General features: G+C 54.6%; 1 protein-coding gene across 13 annotated transcripts in view; it reads left to right on the top strand.

Annotated features, from left to right (window-relative positions):
• Positions 1-24,861, top strand: part of RAP1GAP2 (RAP1 GTPase activating protein 2) — an 80,268-nt gene that overhangs the window by 42,682 nt on the left and 12,725 nt on the right. For 11 of the 13 annotated variants that reach the window (XM_037411198.1, XM_037411190.1, XM_037411181.1 and 8 more), the window contains 15 exons: positions 7,910-7,994; positions 15,263-15,298; positions 16,385-16,429; positions 16,918-16,950; positions 17,289-17,498; positions 18,037-18,140; positions 18,694-18,772; positions 19,346-19,399; positions 20,557-20,640; positions 21,931-22,031; positions 22,724-22,853; positions 23,073-23,228; positions 23,846-23,917; positions 24,338-24,424; positions 24,701-24,835. In XM_037411198.1, the coding sequence (XP_037267095.1) occupies positions 7,910-7,994; positions 15,263-15,298; positions 16,385-16,429; positions 16,918-16,950; positions 17,289-17,498; positions 18,037-18,140; positions 18,694-18,772; positions 19,346-19,399; positions 20,557-20,640; positions 21,931-22,031; positions 22,724-22,853; positions 23,073-23,228; positions 23,846-23,917; positions 24,338-24,424; positions 24,701-24,835 (1,411 nt within the window). The remainder of the gene's footprint in view (positions 1-7,909; positions 7,995-15,262; positions 15,299-16,384; positions 16,430-16,917; positions 16,951-17,288; positions 17,499-18,036; positions 18,141-18,693; positions 18,773-19,345; positions 19,400-20,556; positions 20,641-21,930; positions 22,032-22,723; positions 22,854-23,072; positions 23,229-23,845; positions 23,918-24,337; positions 24,425-24,700; positions 24,836-24,861) is intronic. The other 2 variants (XM_037411201.1, XM_037411246.1) reach the window with 1 other exon arrangement.

Raw genomic sequence — 24,861 nt, 5'->3', positions numbered from 1 at the left:
GAGCAGCAAAGATGGATGCTTACCTGAGCAGACCCCTGTCCTCCCCTGCCCCAGCTGGGATGTGGCAGGTGGAGGCTGTGCTGGGGCATCCAGTGGGCTTAGCTGTCCCCGTCCCTGCTGTTGCCCCTCGTGTTTTGTCTCCTTTAGCCGAGACCCATGTGGGCTCCCATTTAGCTGTGGGCTCCAGCTACGGGCCAGAAGGTTTCAGAGGGGCTGGCTGATTGGGGGGCGGCTGGGGCCCCTGTGCTCCCCCCACCCTGAGCTCCATGGTCTGGGGCCTCTTCTGCTTTCACATGCTGTGTGGGGAGCACCTGAGCACTGAGGACATCTGTGCCCCTCCTCCAAACACTGTCCCCACTGAAACTCATTTGTTTGTCTCAAAGCATGGTGGGGAAGGAAGGGAGTGCTTTACTGGTCACACCGAGCGAGACTTTTCCCAAAGAGTCATCTTTCCCATAGGTACCAGATTTCTATGAATGAGCTCAGCATAACACTTGAGGGCTGAGAAAAAATCTGGCTCCAAACTCTCATAGAAATCTGGCTGGTGATGTGTGAGTCTGGTTTTGTTTTTTTCTTTATTTTTTTTTTCCCCCCACCATCACGTTGAGCACAAACCCTCTCAGTGTAGTTCTTGCTGTGGGGTTTATGGAGTACAACAAGAGACACACAGACATCTCAAGGGGACAACCCCTGAGGAGGTTTTTTCCTGTCTGCTGTGGACTGAGGAGCCTTCATGGGAGCGACTGCAAGAATTCAAGCAGTTCTTTACGGTGGTTGCTTCATCTTATGCAAGCTGCCAGGGCCATCAAAGTGACATAATCTGCAGGAAAAGGAAGGGACTGCTAGCGGCATCGTCAAAAGGGACTCTGTTCCTCCACCTGCTCCTATTTTCTTTTTTTCCTCCTACATTCGGTCTTTGTTCTGTGTTTGCAATTGAATTTTGCTTTACACAAGCCATATGCAAGCCTGGCAGGATCGGTGGCAGCTGCAGAGTCCCTGGTGGCCTATGTCCCTTTCTTGTTAGCAACCCAGCAAAGCACAGCACAGCAAATTGGCTTCACCAAGCTCCCCTCTCAGAGCCAGGGTGGCACTTACCTTGCTCCCTCCACCTGCAATCAATCTGGCCCATGCCTGTCCCATGTGCTCGAGCTGGAGGGGAGCAGCAGTAATGTGCACCAGCAGCTGGGGCCTGAGGGGGCCACTGCTGCCTGGCTCCCGTCCTGCTTTGGATACCTGGGATTTGGAACTGGGTATTTTGATTTAAATCAATTTTCATGAACTTCCCACGTGCAAGCAAGGGGATGCTCTGGTGGCCATCCTCTTGTGGGGTAAAGCTGGTGGGTGGGTACTTTGGTGTGGGTGCACCCCTCTGTTCGCTTCTCAGTCTCAGCTGCCGTGTAGGCGACTGGGAATAAGGCAGATGTCTTTACTCACTGCTGTTAGTTTACAGTTTGGTTCAGCAAGGGTTACTCATGGGTAGTTTGTCTCCTGGTGCCATTGAGTGAAATCTTTGTACTGCCAAAGTAAATTTTAATCGCCATTTGTTTCAGTGGGATGTTCCCTGGAGTAACATCCCACATGTTTTGGGTCTTTCCCTTCCCCTTCCACCTTCTACCCCTGGCGCAGATGCCCAGGTAGGGACGGCGTCCCTGCGCCCTTCAGCATCAGTTCTGCGGGCAGTTGGAGATGCTGGTTTCTGGGAGCTGTTCTCTGCAATTTGCAAATTATTGAATCAGCTCAGAAACGGCTGCCCAAGGCTTGCTGGCTCATGTTTGTCAGGAATTGGATCAGACGGGCCTTCTGGTCTTAAAAAGTCCGCAAGTGCCTTGGCTGGTTTACCCAAATGCTGCAGGAAATCACTGCTTTCTCTCTGCTCCTGCAAGTGAGATCAGACAGTAAAATTTATAAAAGATAAAAATCTCTTTCTACCATTATTTGTGTATCAAGCCTTACTTTCTTGGCCAGAACAAGTGGGAAGTCCTTGGCCAGTTGGAAAGAACCCAGTGTCTGTAGAGGTGCAGGCAAAGCCGGAGCCAGCTCCTCGCTGTCCCCCCGAGCAGGATGGGCAGTGCATGGGGCAGCAGCGACCCACACAAACAGCACAGGCAGCGCTGCCTGCACGAGCGCGGCTTGCTCTGAACTGTTCTTGACAATATTTGTTCTCTGTACAGAGGAGTAATTAAAGCTAAACTCATTGGCAGTTAAATGTCACCTTGCTCTGAGCAGGGCTTTGGCTCCCGCCTGTGGGAGCTGTGCAATCGGGGAGGCTGTGTGTGCACACAGATGCAGGCTGGCAGTTTGCAAATACCTAATTTATTGCAAGAAATCTAGACCAGAAAATGCTGCTCTTGTTCTTTGCTGACTCTCAGGCTTCAACACAAGAAGGTAACGCTTCAGGGCAGGACCAGCCTGGGCCCAGGACATAACAAGGTAAATCAGTCTATTAGGGAAGATGTTCCACAGCGGGGGCTCTGCCTGGCGCCTGTTTAAGCCCCGGAGCACCGGCAGCTTCGCAGTGCAGGGTGCGCGGGATGGAACCGGGTCTGGGGTAGCTGTGGAGCCCCAGTGCTGTCTGAAGTTGGGAGCCCTGCAGCAGTGTGTGTCCTTTGCAGACGTCCTCCCTGGGATGAGTGATGATGCAGCGAGATCTTGGCTGCCTGGAGTCCCTGGGATTGGATGGAGAGCTGTTCAAAGTCAGAGTAAGGTGCTTCATTCAGGCACTCACTGCAGATTTTCACGTGTAGAATCTCAGCGAGGTGCCCTTGTCTCTGTTGCAAAAGAAAGTTATTTTCGTTGGGTTGGGGTTTTTTTTGCAATTTGTGAGCAGCTGGCCAAGGGCTCCTGGCTGCCTCAGTGCCGGGGGTATCGCAGGCTCTCGCCAGCATCCTGGAGCTGGGGACCAGAGGCTCGATCCCAGCCCTCTGCCATCAGCTGCAGCATCCATGCAGTGCCTGCCAGCAGGGAGCAGGGATGGAGCAGCCTGGGCTCCACTCCCACCACCACCCCCTCCAGCATGGGGGCTTAACCCCAGGCAGTGGGAGGATGAAAAGCAATACGGAAGTGCAGTCCCCTGTGAAAACTTAAGACACTGGGCATTGAATATTAAATAAACTAAAAAGGGGAGCAGCTGGCAAGGTGATGCCCATCAAGGGCAAAAAAATGATGAGTCCAAAAATAGAGGCTGTTAATTTACAGGATAATCTTTGCTGTCCTTCTCAAGGGTACAGCATCTAGACAAGCTGAACTTGTTGCTGCAACAGTTTTGCACCTTCTCAGGCCAGGTTTCATCCACAGAATTAAGTGTAGGCAGAAGGGTAACCTGCAGTGCTCCATGTTTAATTTGCACAGTGTAACAAAACGTAGAGCTAACCAGTTAGTGTGAGACACTTTGCCATGTCAGATAATACGTTGACACCTCCCCTTCCCACGTGTACGAGCGTACTGTGTCAATTTAGAGCCTGTCTGGTAAATCAGATGAACAGAACAAGAAGATGGGATGCATTAGAAGTTTTTCATTAGGCTTTAGGCTGAGAAAGCGGGAGAGCAGTGTGCACTCCGAGATGGGGATTTGGCTGGGAACACTTGGGGGGGCTCCAGGGGTCATGGCAGCCCTGGCTCTGCACTGAGCAGGATGTTTTAGTCAGGATTGCAGTGTGTCAGTGGGGTTTACCAAATTCAGGATATGAATTTGTAGGCACTTTTGGGATGTGATGAGGGGTGCTCTAAAGACAAAAGGTCTTAACCTGCCCTTGCTGTATTGGGAACTCGCCAGTGCCCAGGTGCTCAAAATGGGGGGGGAAATCCACATTTGCTCCCCTTTGGGAGAGGTGGGGAGCAGCCCTGGCCATGTGGACCGTACCTTACTGGTGGGGGCTGGCGGCAGTGGGGTCCCCCCCGAGTGCAGCCCCATGGCTGCAGCCCTGGCCAGGAGAGGGGACGGGACCCATGCCGGGATGGCAGGGCTGATCTCACGGTCTCCATTAGGAAACCCTGCGGTTGGCCCTGCGTAACTGCATTAAGGTATTTCCTTAATTAGATTTACTAAGTATGTAGGATTCTAATTCTTTCTTTTCCTTCTCTCTTAATTTGCCTAATGCGAAAAATGAAGAAATAAAATTACAAAAACAATGCCTGTGTTGCCTTCTGGAAAGGCTGGTGTCTGGCTGTGGGGCTTTGGAGGATGCTCTCGCACACCCTGTGCACTGGCACCCAGCCACAGCCAGGGCGAGCTTGGGGGTGTCGGGGCTGGGTGAAGCACCTGGATGCCTGCCAGGCACTGGGTGCTGTCGCTGGGGAGCGAGCACAGCACCGTAACCTTTGGTTACGTTATTGATGCTGGAGCCACTTATCTCCCGTGGTGCCAGGGGGAGGTGAATGGGGAGCGATTGCAGGGGCTGTCCATTGGAGCTGTGCCGTGCCAAGCCCAGGCTTCAGCTCATCACGCTATTCCTGCTGTCCTTCCCTACCCCATCCTCTCTTCTTGCACTGTGCCATCCTGGTGCGGGGCTTGGTGGAGGAGCTGCCTGCAGAAGACTTGTGGAGACTTGCACCCCTGGCGCCAGCCGGGGAGCGGGTTATGGCGTGGGGCTGCCACGAGCACCCGCTGGCCTTGGCGGCGTCAGGGGAGATCCCCGGGGCTGCTCCTCCATGCGAGCATTGTGGTGCACAGATAAAGACGTGCTAATCTTCCTCATGATTCATTTATGGTCCCATGAGGGTAATCTGTTTGGGAATTAGGCTGATGGCCCTTGACCCCGTAGCTGATGGCAGGCTGAATCATCGGAGTCTGTAGTTGCAATTTCACGTAATGTTATTTCCAGTGCACAGAGGCTAATTAGGAGCGGTGGCTGGTGAATGGGTTTGTTTTGCTCTCCCCGGAACTGTAAGAGCAGTTCCAGCAGTTCGGCCCCAAAGAAGCAATCAGCATGTGACAGAGGAACACGTTGTTAAATTGTGCGAGCGATTTTATAATACTTAGAATATGATGCTATGGCAACCCGTTACAAATCCCAGATCAAATCAAATTATTTGTGTACATCCCTGTAACTTTAATCTTTGCAAAGTCTGATACATTTTATGCCTTTGAGGCCACTGTGCAGATTAGTGCAATCAGGCAGAGCTCAGGGTTCAAAGCAAGGAGAGCAAAGGATGAGTGATTTGCTCCAGATCAGGCTGTGCTTTAGTGTCCTAGAAAGTTGAAGAGCAAACAGTAAAAATCTGTCATCCTCGGCATTTTTTCAGCAGTGGAGTCATGGTGAGTTTGTGGGGAGGAGAAAGGGAAGGAGCTCAATAAAAAATATGGGTAGGCAGGACATGAATTCTGCTATTGCCCATACGCTCTCCCACATTGCTTTAATTCATTTCTTGCACTGAAAAACTGGAAGATGTTGAGAGCTTAAATGACGTGTAATAATGTAAAACAAACTTGACCTGCTCTGATTTAAAAAAAAGGCAAAAAAAGACATATATTGGTTTAATGTAATGTAAAATATCAGTCCTTGGTGTGGATTCACGCTGAGACACCATCTGCTGGGTATTTCGCTTGGTGACTCCAGCTGTGGTTGCGATGCCGGCACAGCCTGGGTGGTGCCACAGCCCTTGGTGCCCTGCAGCTGCGAAGGGGATGGGTGCTGCCGGTCCCGCCTTGCCCCTCGCAGCCGTGGGACAGCATTCTGTGAGTCCTGCTCCATCGCATTGCAGCCCAGAGGCCAAAAGCCACCTTCCTCCTGCCTGTGACTGCCCGCACCTCTGGAGGAGCCCAACAGGACCATCCTGAGTCCAGGAGAAGTAAGTCCTGATGGCAGGGCCCCACTGCCTGCGTGCCTGCGCTGCCCTGCGCTCTGAGAAATGCAATCAGCAATTACTTACAAGTACCAGAGGGTTTGGTCTGCTAGGTCCCAGGTCCGTGAGCCGGATCCCCGTGTGCCAGTGGCTGGGCTGTGGTGCTGCCCAGCATGGTGGTGCACCTCCCTGCCCTGCGCCATGCTGGTCCCCCTGTGCCCTGCCTGGGCTGGTCTCACGCCTCTGGGACAGATTTATGGGCTTGAACTCCAGCTCCGTATTTCCCTCAACATCCACCCAATGTTCCTCAGGCTACAACTGAAGTCCATTAATTCTTGTTCCTTGGTCGTTGACTAATGAGAACTATCGATCTACGTCCTGTTTGTCCCTTCCTTCCCCTGGTCACAGGCGCTGCAGCTCCCTGCTTTGCCTGTCTCCATGCGTGCAATATGTTAACAGCACAGGCTGACAGCTGGCAGCCCCCCCCAGCCAAATCTAATCGCGCCGGCTGCGGGGGCATGGGCTCCGAGGCACTGCCAGCTCCGGCTGCTCTCCGCTGCTCTGCCACGAAGTTGGTCCCACAGCAACGGGGAGAGATGTCAAATCCCCAGTCCGGGCCACGGTGCTGTGAAGGGCAGGCTGGGATCCCCCAGCACAGGGCTGCAGCTGGGCAGGAGGCTGCCGTGCCGTCCTGCAGCCTGCAGCGGGCTTTCTCCTAAGTGCTTACCTGTGGGCATGTGTGTGTATGTACGTAAATATGTGTTTCAAGAGATGGAGTCAAGTTTCATCAGGAACAGGGGAAGTCTATTAGCAAGAGCAGCTGTGCACGCAGGCGGCAGGAGCAGGAGCCAGCCCTTCTCAAGCTCTGTTAGCAGAGATGCAGCCAAACAGCCGCTCCTTTGCTCACAGAGCTGATGGTGGGGTTTTGCACTCACTGTTGCACCAACAGTCTCAAAGAAAACTTGCCTGCGTTCCCTGCAGCATCCCGGCAGCACATGGCCCTGCCAAGGAGGGGCTGCAGGCACCCAAGCCTCCCCGTGACCAGCATGTGGTTGTCACCTGCTGTCGTGAGAGCTGGGACTAGTGGAGCAGGGCAGCGTGGGTGGCAGGGCAGGAGCCAGGGCGCAGGTGTTGCAGGAGGTCGGGTGCGCACCCTCTGGCAAGAGCTGTGTGTTTTGGAGAGGGCCCTGGCGGGCATCGGTGCCTGGCTGCCACGCACGCCAAGCTGTGCCGTGCCATCCCGGGGCAGGCTGCCATGGGAACCAAACCTTGTTACTGCGAGATAAACAGTTGGACATTTTGGCCTGGTTTCTGCAGGACTAACCTGGCAGGGACGAGAGGAAACTAAATTAAATCTCAGATTTTCTGACTCCCAGAGTAGCATCTGGCAGTACTGCTGCGAGTGATGGCTTGTTTGTCTGCTGGGGAAGAGGCTGGTGAGAAAGGGACAGGGTATTTTGCTTGGATAATCAGTGGAGGGCTGAGGTTGTGACTTTGCCAGGTTTAGGGGGCTTTTGCGTGGGGCTTTCTTGGCAGCTCCGTGGCGCAGGGGCTGCTCCCCACTTCCCCAAGGTCTTGCATCTCACGATACCTCTTGCTGCCCCCAAATTCAGTGCCTGTGCACATTAGCCAAGGGGCCCTCGGCTAGGCTCGCCAAACCCGTGCCATGGTCTCCCCAGGCTTCACGCCGGTGTCACCGGGCTGGAAGCCGCCTCCGCCATCGTGGTGCCGGGGCTGCCAGGAGGCCAGTCAGGAGCAGATCCTGCCCAGGCAGGAAGGGTGCCAGATGGCGGGAAGCCGTGGGGATGGGTTGTCATAGAAACTCATCCCTTCTGCCCCCCCCCGCCCCCCCGCAGCCCTGCGGCTGGGCTCCGGCTGGCTCCCAGGGATGCAGCCCCAGCGCTTGGTGGGCAGTGAGGGGTCCCAGCCTGCCCTGGGCGCGGGGCTCTTCAGATGACTTTAATCATCTTTTTATGTCGTCTGTTTGGTTTTTTCTCAGATTCAAGATATTATTTTACAGGCAGCCCGCACGCCGCGTCTTTGCCAAAGAAGATAAGCCCTTATCTCCTGCCTCGTGCTCCTGCTCGGGGCATGGGGGAGGCTGACATGCCTTCATCTGTTTTTTCAGGAAGCAGGAGCTGCTGAACAGCTCGGATGTGACTGTCCCAGAGCGACCGCTGTCCCCCCCGCTCACTGCCCCGCCGACCATGAAGGTGAGTGTGCGGGCGATGCTGGGCTGGGCTGTGGGCGCGCGGTCCAGCCGAGGTGCCGGTTTTGGAAACTGAAGCTGGTGAGGAGCGGCACTTCCAACGCAGCGGCTGTACGGATTTGGGCTGTTCCCGAGGGAGCAGCAGTAGGTGGTTTCTGGAGTTCAGCCTGCAGCGTGTTCAGACACCATCAGCGCAGCGGGCGGGCGTGCCGGCGGGCCCCATCCTGCACCGCCGCTCATGTTACGCAATCACAAGCAGCAGTGCCAAGCAGGGTGCAGAATCCCTGTGCTGTTATCCTTTTAATAACCCTCCCTGGGCGCCGTGGCGGGCGGCTGCTTGCCAACACAAGGCAGACTGCATGTCCCCGGCAGGCAGACACTGCTGGCAGGGTTTGACCCACTGCTCGGTCCTGCCAGGGACGGCTTGGCCGCTGTCTTTTGCCGTGGTGTAGGCAGCAGGTCGCGGGGCACCGTGCTTCCCCTCCGCTCTGCCCGTGCCAGGCTGCCTCTGCAGGGCTCTGCTCCTCCTGCAGATTTCCCAGACCCAACGGGTGATGGCCACGAGCAACCTGGTTAGACCTGGGAGCTGCTCCCGCTTGAGCCGGGGTTGACTGGGCACCTCTGCGGCTCCCAGCTCGCATTTCTCTCGCTCAGACAGTCTCAAGCAAGCAGGAGTGAGCAGCCCTGTGCCGAGCAGCATGATGCACAGAGCTGGGATGGTGACCTGGGGCAAAGCTTCAGGGCGAATTCAGGAGGAAAGGTCAATTTGGGACATGGAGGTGAATGGGGAAATAGGATAAAATGCAGCATGGGTTCAACAAAAGTAGCTTCTGTCAGAGTAGCCTGAGATATTTCTGCGATACCAGTTTCCAGACAAAGGCAATTGTAGCTCTTCTCCCTGGGTTGCTGCAGAGCGCTCGATATGCTGCCACTTGGGAAATTATTCATTAAGCTGGAGAAGATGAGATGGATGTGAGGATTACAAGGTGGCTGAGAACCTGGTTAAATGGTTGTTAAGAGCATGTAGGCTTGGAAATAGAGTATTGAGTTGGAGGAGTTTATTAGGGGAGTTTCTGGTGATTTGGCATATTTAGGGTTTTGAGTATGACCTGGGTGCACAAAGCAGGCGGGAAGTGACAGTTCACTGGTGACACAAGCTGTGGCACCTTGTTGGGCTTGGGCGAGGGGGTGTGTGTTGAAGCCTAGATTGATGGGAAGGAGGGGGGACGTGCCTCTGGGAAACACTTGCTGGCAGTGGGGACACCGTCCTGGGGACACCATGGGAAATTGGGGAGAGGGGGTTCCGCCCTGCAGAATGTACCCAGGGACATGCAGGGTGCCGGGTGCAGGAGGTGCCAGTGTGACAGCCGCAGAGTGTGCTTCCCAGTCCTTATACCAGCAGTGTTCCTGTCCAGCTCAAGGAGGGGAAGCCAAAGCCCCCACGTTGTTTCATAGCTGTGGAGGACAAGAAATCTCCTGGGATGGTGTGGGGTGATGCGCAGACCTCCCAGGGGCTCAGGGGGATTCCATCCCAGGGGTGTTGCTGCATCCCGTGGTGGGATGCTCAGTGGCCACCTTGCCAGTGCACTGCTGGGGAAGCGGTGAGCATCCACGTTTCTCATGTGGGCTGTCCTGGACAAGCGCTGCAGCTCCTCCACAGCCCTAGCCTCCCCACTGTGGGAGGGACCAAACTCTCAGTGCCATTTATTTTGCCCTGCAGGAAGGTGGTAAATTGCTGGGTAACACCTGGCTGGAGTTCAGGTAGGACTTTCTGTGACCATGAGCGCTGCAGCCCTGCAGTGTCCCTGAGGCTCGTCCTGCTGCCATGCTCCCTTGTGCCTTCCCAGGCTTTACAGCAGCACCTGCATCCTGAGAGGGTCTGCCTTTGCCTTTGTCCTTGTCGTGTTTTAAATGGAAATTCTGCCTTCTAATGAGCCTGTGAGCCAAGCAGGCTGAGCCTGGCTGTGCGGGCAGAGGTGGCCCCTGGTGCTGGGGTTTGCTCCCTGCCCAGGTGCTGCTGCAGGAGGGGTTACGGGGGGCGAGACCCCAGGCACGCTGCAGGCAGAGGGTATGGCTGCTCCTCAGCTGGAGACAGGGCAATGTGGGGCAGCAGGAGACTGGGCTCTTCAATGATGTTTAAACTTCGATTGAAGGCTTCCCTTGGCTTGGGAAACTTGGCATGGAAACCTATGGAAAGCCTGTCTGGAAAAAGTGTGTAGTTGCTACACCACATGCTTCAGGTAATGTAAGCTCCCAAAAAACAAAAGCTGAGGTTTTTTTTTGTTTTTGTTTTTTTTTTTCATGCCTCTCAACACTGGTTGTTTGTACTCACACCACGAGCTGCACGGGCCTGTCCCACTGTGGGTGCTGTGGCTGGGGGAGAGGCCAGTGATGGCTTTGGCTGAGGGCGCACCAGGACAGGTCTCTGTGGGCCAGGCTGGAGGCTGCCTGTTTCACTGCTGGTTCTTTGTTGTTATAATCGTGTAATTAAAGCAATTAAAAGACAATTACTGACTTGTTCTGCTTTACAGCAGGATTAAAGGGCTTCAGAATCTTTTGCGGATGGCACAGGTTGTCCTTTCGGAAAAGCAGGCGGAGCTGGGTGGCCGTGGCAGGTGCTTGCTCCCTTCATCCCTCAGTCGCCACCATGCTGGCGGTGGCAAGAGCCGCTGCGGCTGCCCACCCTCGCACCCCAGTCGGGCGGTGGCAGGGGCAGACCCTGCGTCTTGCCTTGCTTTGCCAAGTGCCAAACAGAGATGAATCCGTGTGGTCTGCAGGCTGGCGGCTGGCTGTGGGCCGCGGGGTTGGTCTGCACGTCTGCTTTGTTTGGAGCTTGCCCGTGCCCTTGCTGCCGCTTTGGTCTCGGCTGCTGTTGGCTTTTGAAAGGCAGGGGCTGGTGGGTACCTACTGACGTGTGAGATGGGACTGGAGGTGCCTGGGAGAGGAGATGTCAGGGATTAAGGAGCCATCAGCTTGATGAAGGGAAACCTGGGGTGACTTTGTGGTTGGGAGGCAGACACCTGGTCCCTCGGGAGATGTCAGCTCAGTTCCCTGACAGTTGCGGTCAGCGCAGGGGATGCCAGGCAGTCACTCAGCGCTGGTGTGGCTGAGCCTGTGATGAGATGCTGCAGAGCATGAGTGCTCGTCCTGCTCTGCCCTGCTCTTGGTAGATTTCAAGGTGCTTCCCAGAGATCTGTGCAAGACTTAGTGTCATGGAGAAGGACAAGGAGTAGGTACGGGTATTGGGAGCAGGGACAGGAGCAAAGTCCCCAGCAGCAGAGACTGCCTGTGCTTTGTCACAGCCACACAGGTGCTTTGGCTAAAGCAGTTGTATCCTGCCTCCTCCCCAGCTGGTGTCAGGACTGGTGCCTTCCCTGCAGCTCCTGGGTCAGCCATCTGGGTTGTCCTGAGCTGCCTCTGACAGGATTTATGGTTGGGATTTGTTGACCTCCTTTGGAAGGGCTGTGGCTTTTTTCCAGCTGGAGAGGTCGGGTTTTCTGCCTCCTGCCTGGTTCCTGCTGCAGCTCTCCTGGGTGAGTGCCCTCCTGAGGGGCACAGCGCATCCCGCTTTGGGGCCATGCATCCCCTGGAGGGGCTCTGCATTCCACTTGTGGAGCTGTGCATCCCACCTCAGGGCTGTACATCCCGCTGCGGGACTGTGCATCCCCCCTGTGGAGCCGTGCATCCCGGCAGGCACCTGCCCATCCCCTGCAAACCTTCACCCGCTTCCTGCCCAACCTGTTTCGGGCGCTTTGCTTCCCAGGGGAGCCACCCTTTGAAATAACAAAGCAGCAGTCCTGCCGTGCCTCTGGCTTGGAGAAACATTAACGAAGGGAGGTGTTGGGGCTGGGGAGGGATGGCCAGGCTGGTGCTTAGCTGCTTTCACTGGGCGCCTGTGAGGAAGTCTGGTCGTGGCAGCAGCCCTCACTGTGTGGCTGATGCAGGGTGGGGGATGATGCCAGGAAGATGATGGATTTCTTACGGGGCCCGCTGGTGAGTGTCACCGACCAGTGGGTATGGGTGCTAGGGAGAGCTTTGCCCCACTGCACTCCATCCTTGGCAGCTCCTGCCTGGTGCAGGCTTTTCTTTCTGGGTATTGGAAACCTTTGAAGTGGGCATTTACTGACTGTGCTGCAGCTTTGGCTCTGAGCACTCCTCGTCCGCAGGTACCTGCTTGCTAAACTCACCCCTGGGGTGCTGGGGTGGCTGGACAGACACTGGGTGCTCCAGCCGGCTTGGCTTCAGAGCCGGTGTCTCACCCGGTGCTGATGGAGAGGAGTCCTGTACTTTTCTGTGCTGAAGCACTGGGATGTGTGTGACTGTCCATCCCCTCTCACACTGCCAATGTAGCATGCTTGGTGGTGAGGGGTAAGGACACGTGAGCAGGAAAGGAATAGCAACTACACCATTTCGTGTTGAGTAATTTGCATTTCTGAGGTTGTTGGGACAAGCTACTGGGCAGGTTTGTCCTTCCGAAGGGGGCGGGGGAACTGCTGTCTGTGCCGGTGTTGCCTTTGGTTGCATTTGGGAAGCAGATGCAGGTTTAGTTTGGAGCAGACAGTCTCAACAATCCAAGCTGGGCAAGCAGAACCTTTGCTGCTGGCTGGGCCCATGGCGGGTGACATTGCTTCCTGCTAGGTGTCACAAAGGTGTAATTGTCTCCACTATAATTACCCAAATACTCGTGGCCCAGTAAAGTTGGCTTTAAGTATGCATAAATCCCTGAAGGCTACAGACTGCTGCCTGCTGTATTAAATACATGTACGCATTTTCTGCTGGAACTTGCTTTAGCCAGTGGATCCAGTGCTGCTGTGTGGTTTGGTACTCTGGTTCTGGCTGCTGGCAGAGTGGGACCTGGAAACTATCTTAATTGACTCAAGGATCATTTGACCATTGTAGAGACCCAAAGATAAACCAGAATCTAAACCATGCTCAAAATAAGGAAGAGCCTTTTTAAAGTGCTTCCAGCTTTGGACACAGAGCTCTTCTGAGCCTGGGGTTTGTTTTCCCTCCTATAGGTGCAGTAGATAAAAATGGGATATAGTCTTGAAGCTAGAAACATGGCCAGGGCTGTGCTGGGAGCATCTTTGCCCCATACGAGTGGAGTGTCACTGAGGGCAGTCACTAGGCTGCTTGTGCTATAAAGCTAACCTTTGCTCGCCACGTTTATTAAAAGACAATTTCTCTGAAGTTTTCCTTTGGTCTTTGATTTTCATTTCTTCATCTCCTTCTCTGTTTTTTTTTTCTCTCTCTTTTGTCTTTTGAGAAATTCAGTCTATTCTAAAAGTCCCCCCCACCCCTGGCCCAAGCCTTTCTTTCTGGTACCACGACCCCTCCTGCCCCAAATCTCGCATCTCTTTTCTGCAAGCTGTTTCTGATAGCCAGCAACATTGGAGCTGTGGATCCTGCTTTCTGCTCTCCCTCCTGGACAGACAGCATCTGCCGTGGCCCAAGCCTCCATATGAGCTGAGAGCCGGTCAGCTGCGTCTGGAGCGTGGTGGGCGGCTGGGCTGGGAGCAAGCAGGGGTTGGAGGAGAGGTGGGGAAGAGGAGGGATGGGGCTGCTGTGTCATGCCTCCAGAAAAGCCACTTGCTCGTTTACTGGGAGTGCCTCAACATTTAAAACCGTAGTTTGACTAGATAATTTATTTGCATGTACTTGAGAGCAGGAAAAGCCGGACAAGGGATCAGGATCGCCCAGCTGAGGTTCATTGTTGTTGTGCTGAAGGGGTGACGCCACAGCTGCCTGGTGAGCTGTGGGGCCAGTGCTTGCCTGTGGAGCACCAATTCCTCCACAGCTGTGCATGCTGGCGGGGCCATGCCTGTGCCAGTCGCATGGGTCAAACCTGTGTCTGCTGCATCTGAACATCACAGCAGGAGCAAGTGGGAAAGGCAGCTGGTGCCTGCTGAGCCCTGGAGCACCTCAGCGGCTTGCTGGCTGCTGCCAGGACTGGGGCCCCTTTGGGCAGCGCAGGTAGATCAGGGCAGGAGCAGGGTTTCTTGAGGTCACCCCTTGCCCAGGGGAAAGTGCGGCTGAGCAGGGCAGGCATTGCTTTATCACCTCTTCTAGAGAGGCAGCGATGGGCTCTTCCCGGTCTGGGTTTGGCTCTTGTCCCTGTGCTAAGCGTTGCCAAAGGTGCAGGAGCCGCGTGCTCCGCGTGCGCTGCAGCGGCTTGGGATGCTCATGGGGCTGCAAAGCTCTGTGGCACCAGCACTGCTGGGGAGGGAGGCAGCAGCCCTGGAGCCGGGCAGCTGCATGCTGGGGGAGCAGGGCAAGCTCCCTGGCTGCGGGGTCGGTCTGCTTTCTAGAGGAGCTACACGGGGTTTTTAATCGGAGCCCGGGGCTCATTAATCTCTTCAGTTCATTTGGCAAGTAGGCCGTTAACCCTGCACGGGGCAGCCCAGCACCACCAGCAGCAGCATTACAGGCATTTGCACAGCTGGTGAAAGGCAGAACCCAGGGCTTGCCCCTTGCAAGGTAAGGGATGTGGAGAGGGCTGTTGTAGGTGTCTCATTTGCAAGTGTATTTGTTTGCTTTTTTGGATTGATCAGTGTGGGCCTGTTTCATTTCTAAACAAAAGTTTTTTGCTGCTGGTTTGCATGCACAGACCCCTCCTGCCGGGCACCCTGCAAAGCAATGGGAGGATCGCGGGGGCCAGGGCACAGGCACCCCATCCTTCAGCCTGTGGCAGGACCAGCTCTGCCCCACGTCCTCCGCAAACTCTGCGCCTACAGCCCCACCGAGTGCCCCACAGCACTTGGCAGCTGTCTGGGTTTTGTCCCTGCCTGATCCCAGAGATCCAGCACCTGCTGCGCAGAACTGAGCAGCACATCACGAGCGTGGCACAATGATGCTCACCTCCCCTTGTGAGTGGGGAGCAGGACAAGCCCTGCAGCATCACTCAGCCTGTCTTCTCAGGCTTGTTTGGGAATGGCACGCAGAGCAAGGAGGAGTTAGGGAGGTGGGGAGCTGCTGCTGCTCTCTGCTCTGTGCGCTGCCTGCGGCTGCGGCACTTGCTGTGGGATGGCCACGAGCCCTGGGAGCCCAGGGTAGCTGTGGGGCTCTGTCCCGGCCCGGCAGCAGGGCTGGATGGGGTGTCTCCTAGGCACACGCCATCAGTTATGGATAGCATCTCTTCCTCCTGTTCCTGTTGAGGGCCAGAGTGCCCAGTACAGGGTGGGGTGTCCGGTGGCCCTGCCTTTATATGGCTTGGGCTGGCTTGCCTCGTGTCTGCTTTAATTGAACAGGAGGTTTCCTTCTTTTCTTTTTCAGTCTGCAGAATTCTTTGAAATGCTGGAAAAAATGCAGGTGAGCAGCAGCGTGCATGCCAGCAATGCGGGACATTCCCCACCCGGCAGAGGCTGTGAGGCCAGGGATTGCACATGCCTCCTACATTAACGTGCTGGGAGGCCTTGCATGATCATAATGCGGTTTGAATTGCTGCTGAAGTCCCCAGAGCTGTGGGAACCCTGCTGCACAGGGCACGGCAGGCGCTTCCCGGCTCAAACTGTGCAGAAGAGCTGTGCAGAAATGCCCTGGTGTGCCGGGGCAAAAGCAGTGGTGTCAGCAGCACCTCCCTCTGAGGTTATTCCGCATCATCCCAAGCAGCTTTGCAGAAGATGTTTTAGGTTTTAGCATGTGTCACCAGGCAGGGGCACATACTCTGAGACCTGGTCCCGTTGCTCCCTGGTGAAGTCGGGATGCTGCTGCCTGTCTTTCCAAGCAGCAGGCTCTGGTACAGAGCACAGCTGGGTCAGGGCAAGGCATCCTCTTGTCCCACAGTAAAACACATCAGGATCTGCCCCAGGAGGAGGGTCAGGGGACCAGGGTGTCCCCTGCCATGTGCCTTGTCCCTGCGGGAGGGGTGAAGGCAGGTGGTGTTTGCCTCCGGTGCTCCCCTGGCACAGCACGGGTAAGTGCCCGCGGGGTTTTCAGTCCCCGTGCTCCTGCCTGGGACAGACACTGAGACAATCAGGGCTGTTGCCGTGCCACGTGTTGGGGCTGTTGGCCCCACTCTGCAGGAAGGCAGTGCAGGGATTCCCTTTAGGAGCCCAGCCCAGAAAAATTAAGATGGAGCTGGACTGGGGTATGGGGAGTTTTGCGTTTGGTGCTGTGCCAGCACCTGGGATGTGATAGACAGTTGGGTATTTTCAGTGTGGTGTTGCTGTTACCCAGGTCTTGTCCAACTACATCCCCATTGCCCATTTTCACTGTGTTCCAACAGGGTCTGTCCTGGCATGCCGGCAGCTCTGCCTGGCTCATCCCAGGAAGAAACCCCCTCCTTTCATGCCAGTAGTGTCAGAGTGACTTCCGTGTAGCAAAATACCTTCATGGTTTTGTCTGTGTTGCTGAAAACATCTTGATTGTTTGATGTCTTTGTTTTGTTCCAAACAGGCACCAAAACTTGAAGAACAGAGGACTGGAAGCCAAAAACACAAGGTTGGTTGAATTTTGTTTCTTGTATGGATCTCTTCAAGTGTCTCTCCTTATCTCAGAGCTTTAATGTGTATTGTCAAATACAGTCACTCAAAGGACTGAAAAGGATTTAAATGTTATCTAAAACCAAGGCACTGATTAAATTGCAAAGATGAGAGGGTGGTGCCTGTAAATCCCTAATCCAGCTTTATGTCTAAACCTGTGTATTTTAGCGGAGAGATGTGTAAAACCCTTGGGCTCTGCACTGGTAATGGAGAACCCTTTGGAAAAGGTCTTACCCTGCTTTGGCGCTTTCTGGCAGACCCCTGGGCGGGGAGGGATCCCTGGGCAGTGCGGTGGCCCCATCGCTCCCTGCTACTGCCTCGTGCTCGACGCAGGGCGTGGGGACAGGAGGGACCAGTGCAGCTGGCTGGATGTGCAAGGCTGTGGTCTTAAGGGACGGCTGGTGGGGAGCAGACGGTCATATGTGGTGGTTTGATTCCTTTTTCCAGGAAGACTACATCCCGTACCCCAGCATCGATGAGGTGGGTGCCATGGACCACCCTGAACACCTTCCAGCCAATGCCTTTTCAGAACTGCCGATAACGGGGGGACTGGTGGAGATCCTGCTTCTGAGAGGAGCTGCACAAAGCGTGTTCCCCCTCCCCACCTTTGTGGCTGCTGCTTTTCCCTAGAAGCGCATGCTCTCTTCTAGGAGAGAGAGAAGAGGTTTAGAGGGGCTGGATTTACCCTCCACAGTGCTGGGGCTGGGGGCTGCTGTGGGAGGGGGTGGAGAAGGGGCAGATCATGGGGTGATAAGCCCATGCACCCCACATCTGCACCCCAGTCCTGCTCAACCCCTCAGAAGCATGTGTCTCTGCAGATCCTAGAGAAGGGCAGCCCCTACCCACTGATCATCCTGCCCCAGTTCGGGGGATACTGGATCGAAGACCCGGAAAACCTTGGCACCCCCACGTCATCCGACAGCAGCATCTGCGAGGAGGAAGAGGAGAACCTCAGCCCCAGCACCTATGGCTACAAGCTAGAGTGCAAAGGAGAGGCCAGAGCCTACAGGAAGCATTTTCTGGGGAAGGTGGGTGGCCCCGCTGCAGGGGGCAATCAGTCAGCTGAAAATTGCACACAGCCCCTCCAAGAAAAAAAAAGAAATTCTAAAATTGTGAGCAAAATGGGCAAATTTTGCAACTTCCCTCTTTGCAAGGAGAGGAGGCGACCAGTAGTGATGAGCACACACACAGCCTTTGCCCCAGCCCCCACAGCCAGCAGGGCCCCCCCGGACACCGGGTGGGCATGTGGGCTCTGAGCCTGCCCCATCGGGGGGCCAGGGCTCGGCTGGTTTCGGGGGACCCGGCGCAGCAGCCACCTGCCTGTCCTCTTGCTCACAGCCTTGTAATCTTCTTTCTCCCTCTGAACAAAGCTGAGAGCAGAGTGCTAAAGTCCACGGGCAGAGAGATTAAAGCCCTGGTCCCAGCAAGGAGGGGGTGCGAGTGTGCAGGGATGGGGGGGTGTCAGGATGCAAGTGAGTCTTTTGCTGCCAACCAGGGTGCAGGGCAGTGTCCTTGCCATTGGCAAGCTGCTTCCCTTGCCACTAACATGCTGTTTTCTATTTTTAGGATCATTTAAATTTTTATTGTACAGCCAGCAGCCTTGGAAATCTGATCCTTTCTATTAAGTGTGAGGAGGCAGATGGCACTGAATATTTAAGGATTATACTCAGGTATGGAAAAAAAAAAGCTTTGTGTAATAAAATATTTTCTTCTGGGATTCCCTTGTTTTGTTTCTACAGTAAATGCTAAAGTTGGGCTGGCAGCACACTGGCTGTCGCACGTGGAGGGGCTCAGGGTGGGATGGGAAGCAGCGGCATTATCCTTTTACTTTTTCTGTACTGGGACTGTCTCACCCCTGATAATAAATACGAGACTTTGATCTGTTGCTAAACCTGCTGAAACTGAGTGTAAACCTCTCTGTGACATGGGATAATACCAGTCACATCTATCGCCATCCCTCTGTAAGCTGACAAGACTCGGCACATCTGAACCGTTGTGTCATTTCCATCCAAACTATGAATATTTTAAGAGCTGCAGAGATGAAAAGACAAATCGAGCCTTTGCTTGCTAAGCAGGCCCAGCAAATTCAGCAGAACATAGTTTCCTAACAGCTGGCAGAGCACCGCTGCGTGCCCACCACAGGCTGGTGAACGCGGGGCTGCAGCTGGCGTCTCTTTGCCTTAGACACTCCCCAACACCTGCTTGGTTTTGTTTCTTTCCTAGGTCCAAAGTGAAGACGTTGCATGAAAGGATCCCCCTGGCAGGATTTAGCAAGCTCCCTAGTATCCCCCAGATTGCAAAGGTAAAATGCCAGGCTGGGCTGGGATACCCGCAGCAAAGCCTGTGCTGCTGCGTGTTGGGTGCCGTTGGGCAGTGTTGGGTGGCATTGGGCAGCGTTGGGTGGCGTTGGGCAGTTTGGGTGGCATTGGGTGGCATTGGGCAGCGTTGGGGGGCATTGGGCAGTGTTGGGTGATGTTGGCAGTGTTGGGTGGCATTGGGCAGCGTTGGGCAGCAGTGCCTGGGCTCTTGGGTCCAGGAGCACTTAGTGGGTGGTGGTATGTACTGGCCCTGCTGTTGGTTTCCCACTGATGGGCAGGTCACTGGTTGATACCTGGGGGAAGGGGTGAGGAAGCAGCAGCACCTTTGACCCATGGAGAGACCTGGGACTTGTCTTGCTGCATCCTCAGTCAGGTACCAGGCAGGCCACAGGGCATCCCAATGAGAGGATGTGAAAAGGGCAGCTCCTGCAGTCAGAGGCTGGATTGGGCTCCTTTGTAAGACATTCCTAGCCTTGCCATGGAGTTTCAGCAGGACAGGGGTGTCTGCTCCATGCATCTGAGGACCTGGACTGACTGCTCTTTCCCCTTGCCCGCAGGCCTTCTGCGATGATGCCTCCGGGCTGAAGTTTAACCCGGTTCTATACCCCAAGGTGAGGTAGCTTATCCCAATCAGTGATGTATTCGGCAGAGAAGGTCAGATAAGTTTGGTTCTCCCCTTTTCTCCAAGATCCACCGGCTACCTTGATACAGAGCATGGATATTTGTACTGCATCTTTCTAGCTCTGTGCCTTTGTGCACAGCTGCGGGGGGTGTGAGCAGTGTGGCGGTGGCGTGCCGTACGTGCCTCTGGGCAGCGGGCTGCCTCACGGCCATCTGCTTGCCATCGTCTGTTCTGTCAACTGGCCACCAAGGACTGATGGCACTTTGGTATTAATCTGCCCTCGGATCCTGGGGAAGGAGGGAAAGGTGACCATCTGTGGGGTATAAAACCAACCTGGATCTTGTTTGATGCCTCAAAGTTTGCTTGAAACCTGGTGAGATGGGTTGAGCCTGTGCTTGAGGAACCCTGCAGGAAGAGCTGCAGAGGCGGGTGGGTCACCGAGGGGGATGGAGTGGTTTATCTGGGTGATAGTCCCCACCGGTGACATACCCAGACTGACTTGTTGCCTGCTCTGGGATCACTTCTTCTCATGTGCACTCTTGTGCTGCCAGAGAGACCTGCTCCCAGGAAGTTACAGAGCAAATCCATCATTTTCAAGTACCTTTTATGTGGAAGACCTTCCTGTGGCAGGCACAGCATGAAGTTACAATGCAGTTTCACCACCCTTTGATGTAGCCAAGGTCAAGCCGATTTCATTCCTCCGTTGTCATTATGGGTGTTGTTCTCACACCTTATCTGGATATTTGAGAACAGCCAATGCCCACATGGGAGAGACGAACGTCCTGACTCAGTACCTAGGAGCAGGGCTGGGACCGCAGAGCTGGTGTGCTGCAGGAACTGCAGTTATTTGCACCCAACTTCCCCCAAACTTCGCCCAGAAAACCTGCAAGATGTCAGGGCTCCCCACACCCCCTGCCATGCCTGGGCACTGGGGCCACAGCTCGTGCCCACCCGAAGCCCACGGGCATCCAGGCAGACTGTCGGCAGCGGCAGCTGCGAGGATGCTGATGGCCAAAACCAAGGCCACTGTTAAAAACTTTTGGCCTGATTATGTGGAAATTTGGCTTCTGCCTGCCAGGGTTTGCTCTTCTGGACATTGTATCTTGAACTACAAAGTGAAATAATTTGTGTTTTGTTTTACTGCAGGCGTCCCAGATGATAGTGTCTTATGATGAACATGAGGTCAACAACACGTTCAAGTTCGGCGTGATCTATCAGAAGTTCAGGCAGGTGAGTAATCCCTGTGCCATTCTCGTGGAGCACATCCCTGCTGGCCAGAGATCTGCGTTTCACAAGTGCAGATTTGGCCCTGCAGTTAATTGTGTCACGTGCAACACGTGTTACAGGGTGTCCTCACTAATAATGCATTTCCTAGTGCTTGGATGTTTCCCCAACTCATTAAAAAATGATGTGACTGGAAAAGTTCAGTATGGTAATCAACCCACAAGCTGCTGTAGGGAAAAGTGGATGTGAAAATGGATTTTAGCAGACGTGGTATTTTAATCAGATACATGTTTAGACAGTAAAGCAGTTACTTTTGTCTTGGAGGACTGTGGGCTATGAAGACATGCATTTGGTAAAACTGCTGTCATTAGCAGAGGGACTCCGGATGGGGAGCGCAGAGGCAGCTGTCTTATAACCCACCGAAGATTATTCTGGCAGACACTCTTAATTATCTTTACATATTGCATTTTATTTTGGATTGAGTAACTCATGCAAGACCATAATTAGGGTCTCATTGTTTTGAAATATAGCATTCAAGGGATTATTAAGACTTGGATTTTCCAGTGGAGGATTCATTTGTGTTTTGGGTTTTCCTGGACATTATCCTAAGGTCCCTGCTGCTGGTCAGAAGTCGCTTTCAGCAGCTTTACTTCTGGGTGTCTTGGTGGCTGAGCGGGCTGTGACTGGCCCATGGCCAGTGCTGGTGGCGAGCACGGTGGTGCCAGCTGGCGAGAGCAGAGGTGGGGAGCAGCCTGTGGCTGTGTGTGGCACCCTGGCGTGAAGTGCTGGTCACGTCCCCCAGGACCCTGTGGCTGGCGCAGGAGGTGGCAGGAGATGGGCGGGCAGGGAGAGGTGACCTGAGCAGAAATCACTGTCCGAGCTGGGGCAGGATGGGTTCCTTTCTCTGTTGCTGTGGCATGCTTGCTGATAGCAAGGTTTGATTTTAAGAAGATGCTCAGAGCAGGGTGATGTGCAGAAGGCACATTCCAAAGGGACCTTTCACATGAGTTGTGTCCGTACCGCTCACAGCTCAATAGAGGAGCAGCCCCAGGAGGTCCCTCCCCAGGGTGCAAGGCTGTCCTGGCATGTGGTGGCTGCTGGCGATGGTGGCTTTGGTCACGCTCAGCTCAGGCAGTGCAGGGGCCTCTGCAGTTCCATCAGACCAGTGACACAGTGGCAGAGCCATGGCCAGACCCTCCTCCTTCCCTGGGAGCTGGTGTCAGCGTGTGCTGCGCAGCCCGGGTGGGTGGGCTGCTGGGGCTGGGGCTTTCAAAAGGTGCACCCTGTGTTTTGTAGACCCAAGAGGAGGAGTTATTTGGCAACAATGAAGAGAGCGCTGCCTTCAAGAACTTCTTAAGTTTTCTGGGAGACACCATAATGCTCCAGGACTTCAAAGGGTAAGTTAAATAAAAAGACTGATTTTACAAATACATTTAACAAGAGACCATGTCATATGTAAAAATATCTACCATACGAGAACAGAAGTCATCTCACTCATGAGCGGGATGTACAGAGCAGGAGCAAATATAGCTTTGGCTTGTTTTTCAAAGCTGGGAGAGTTTTCTGAAAAAAAATTGGAGCTGCCAAGAGAGAAAAAGTTCCTTTCTTGCACTTTTGAGGTTGTGAGAAAATCTGGCTATATTCAGCCATAGATTAAAAATACTTCGTATGGAAGCGGTCCTGTCTGGTGCTGCGGGCTCAGCCGTGGCGTGCCTGCAGGGTGGTCACTGTAGCGGCTACGGTGTGGGCAGAGACCCGCCACTGCCGGTGAGTGCTGTGGGCAGGCAGGTGCGGGCAGCCTCCATGGCAGTTCTCGGCACCGCTGCTCCCATGGCTGGTGCCCACAGCTGCAGTCAGCCCCGGCCGACCGGCACTGCTCCACCATGCACCCTGCATTTCAGACTGCTGACGGTGATGCTTGGTTGCAATAGATGACACACAGTTTGTTCTTTCCCATTTTCTCACTACTAGATAAAGATAAACTAGCTGGTTTGTTCTATCACCCTGTTCCCTGACAGCCACTGGCAGTCTCTGCTAAGCTTTCAATTAATATTTCTTCATTTCTCCCCGCCTTTCTCTTCATCTCCAGTTTTCGAGGAGGTCTGGATGTCAGCCACGGACAGACAGGAGCAGAGTCTGTGTACACGGTGTTCAGGGACAGGGAGATAATGTTTCACGTCTCTACAAAGCTGCCTTTTACCGAAGGAGACACGCAACAAGTAAGAGATGAGCTTCCTTGCACAGAAGCATCTGAGCCAGGCTGCGCTGTTTGCGCCGGGATGCCCAGCGCCGCGGCATCCTTGGCTGGCGGGCGGCACAGGCAGCAGCCACGCAGGCTCCCCGGTGTGCGGCAGCCTGTGTGCCTGGAGCCGGTGTTTGCTGCCGAGGGAGCGGGACCGCCTGGCTCTACCAACCAAATGTTTTCCCTTTCTGCTTAGCTCCAGAGAAAGAGGCACATTGGCAATGACATTGTGGCAATTATCTTCCAAGAAGAGAACACGCCGTTTGTCCCAGACATGATCGCCTCCAACTTCTTGCATGCCTACATTGTCGTGCAGGTGGAAAACCCCGAGGCAGATAACACGGCGTACAAGGTGAGGGAATCTCAACTTGCAGGTGCTGGTTTTTGTTTTGACATCTCAGGCTGAGGTCTGGAGGCGGCTGCCCTGCCCACCTGTGTGCTCAGTGATACAACCAGTGTTATACCTCACTGGCACGTGTATGTGTAATTTAAACAGATATACAGACACACACATGTACATTTATGTATGCATTGTTATATAATGTGGGTGTATACATACATACAGGTATAAACTATGTGCATGTATAATAGCATCCTCATTTGCTAAAGATTTTTTATGCTGCTCAGTATTTGAATAAGCCTTAGAACAGCTCATACCCATCTAACCATCACTGGAGTGTAGGTAGCATAAACCCTGTTACCTCTATTCTCCAGTAAGAGATCCAGAGCCAGAAATGAAAACAGAATTAGTGGGAAGTAAATATGGAAACGGTTAAGCCTCTCAGGAAAGCAGGAGTGATGACTCATGAAGGCTGGGGAGGAGTGGTCCCTCTGGCAGGGCGAGGGCTCTGGGATGTCCCTTGGCTCTCCGGAGCTGGGCTGGGGAGACCATCTCCAGGAGATGGACACCTCTGCACCGGGGGCTGCCCTGCTGCACCCATGGGAACAACATGTCTCTTGGCTCCACAGGTATCGGTCACGGCCCGGGAAGACGTCCCCTCCTTTGGCCCACCCCTGCCAAGCCCACCAGTATTCCAGAAGGTAAGAGCTGGGATGGAAAGCATGTTCCAAGCTATAAAAAACCCGGATATGTATGTCCGAGGTGTTTCCAAGCACACCTGCTTAGGAAAAAAAATGACTTCTGGAATTTACATGCATTTATTTTGATTTCTAGTGGTGCCCGTGGGGTTTCTGGTAGGGCAGAAGGCTGTGTACCATGGCATAGTGTAACCTGTGCAAGGCAGCAGCTGCAGCTCTGCTGCCGGGGCACCCGCGTCAGTGCCGGGGTGACAGCCAGTGCAGCAGGGCACCCAAGCCCATCTGGGGTTTGCCACCAGTGCTCCCACATCTGGAGGGGGCTGCAGGGTGCTGTGAGCTTGGTTTTGGACACAGCTCAGGTACCAGAGGTGCAGAAAGTCTTACGACGGTGGGTGTTTTCCAACTTGGCTCTCTCCCCCTCAGAGCCCTGAGTTCCGGGAGTTCCTGCTGACCAAACTCATCAATGCGGAGAACGCCTGCTGCAAGTCCGACAAGTTTGCTAAGCTGGAGGTAACGCTGCCCAGTGCTGTGGTGGGTGCTGGGGGGCTCTCCCCAGTCCTTCTCAAAGCCACGTTACCCTGGCGGGGCTGTGTCTGTGCTTGCTGGGGCAAGTGACCAGAGCGTGCACGTGTCTCGGCTCACTCAGGGGCTGTGGGGCCGCGTGGGGTGGGGGCAGCGGTACTGACCCATGGGACAGTGGCTTATCCCCCCTCGAGAGGGTCCCATGGGTCAGTGCCGCTGCCCCTCCCTCAAGGCCCCCAGCTGAGCCCGTTCTCCTCCCCCCAGGACCGCACACGGGCTGCCTTGTTGGACAACCTTCACGATGAGCTCCACGGGCACACGCAGACCATGCTGGGGCTGGGGCCTGAGGAGGACAAGCTGGAGAATGGGGGTCATGGGGGCTTTCTGGAGTCTTTCAAGGTAAAGCCATGTCCCTTGCCAACAGC

The sequence above is a fragment of the Falco rusticolus genome, chromosome 1 (assembly GCF_015220075.1).
Source record: "Falco rusticolus isolate bFalRus1 chromosome 1, bFalRus1.pri, whole genome shotgun sequence".
Classification (NCBI taxonomy): Eukaryota; Metazoa; Chordata; class Aves; order Falconiformes; family Falconidae; genus Falco; species Falco rusticolus.
Note: the sequence above shows the minus strand (reverse complement) of the source record. Positions and strands in the feature narration are given on the sequence as shown.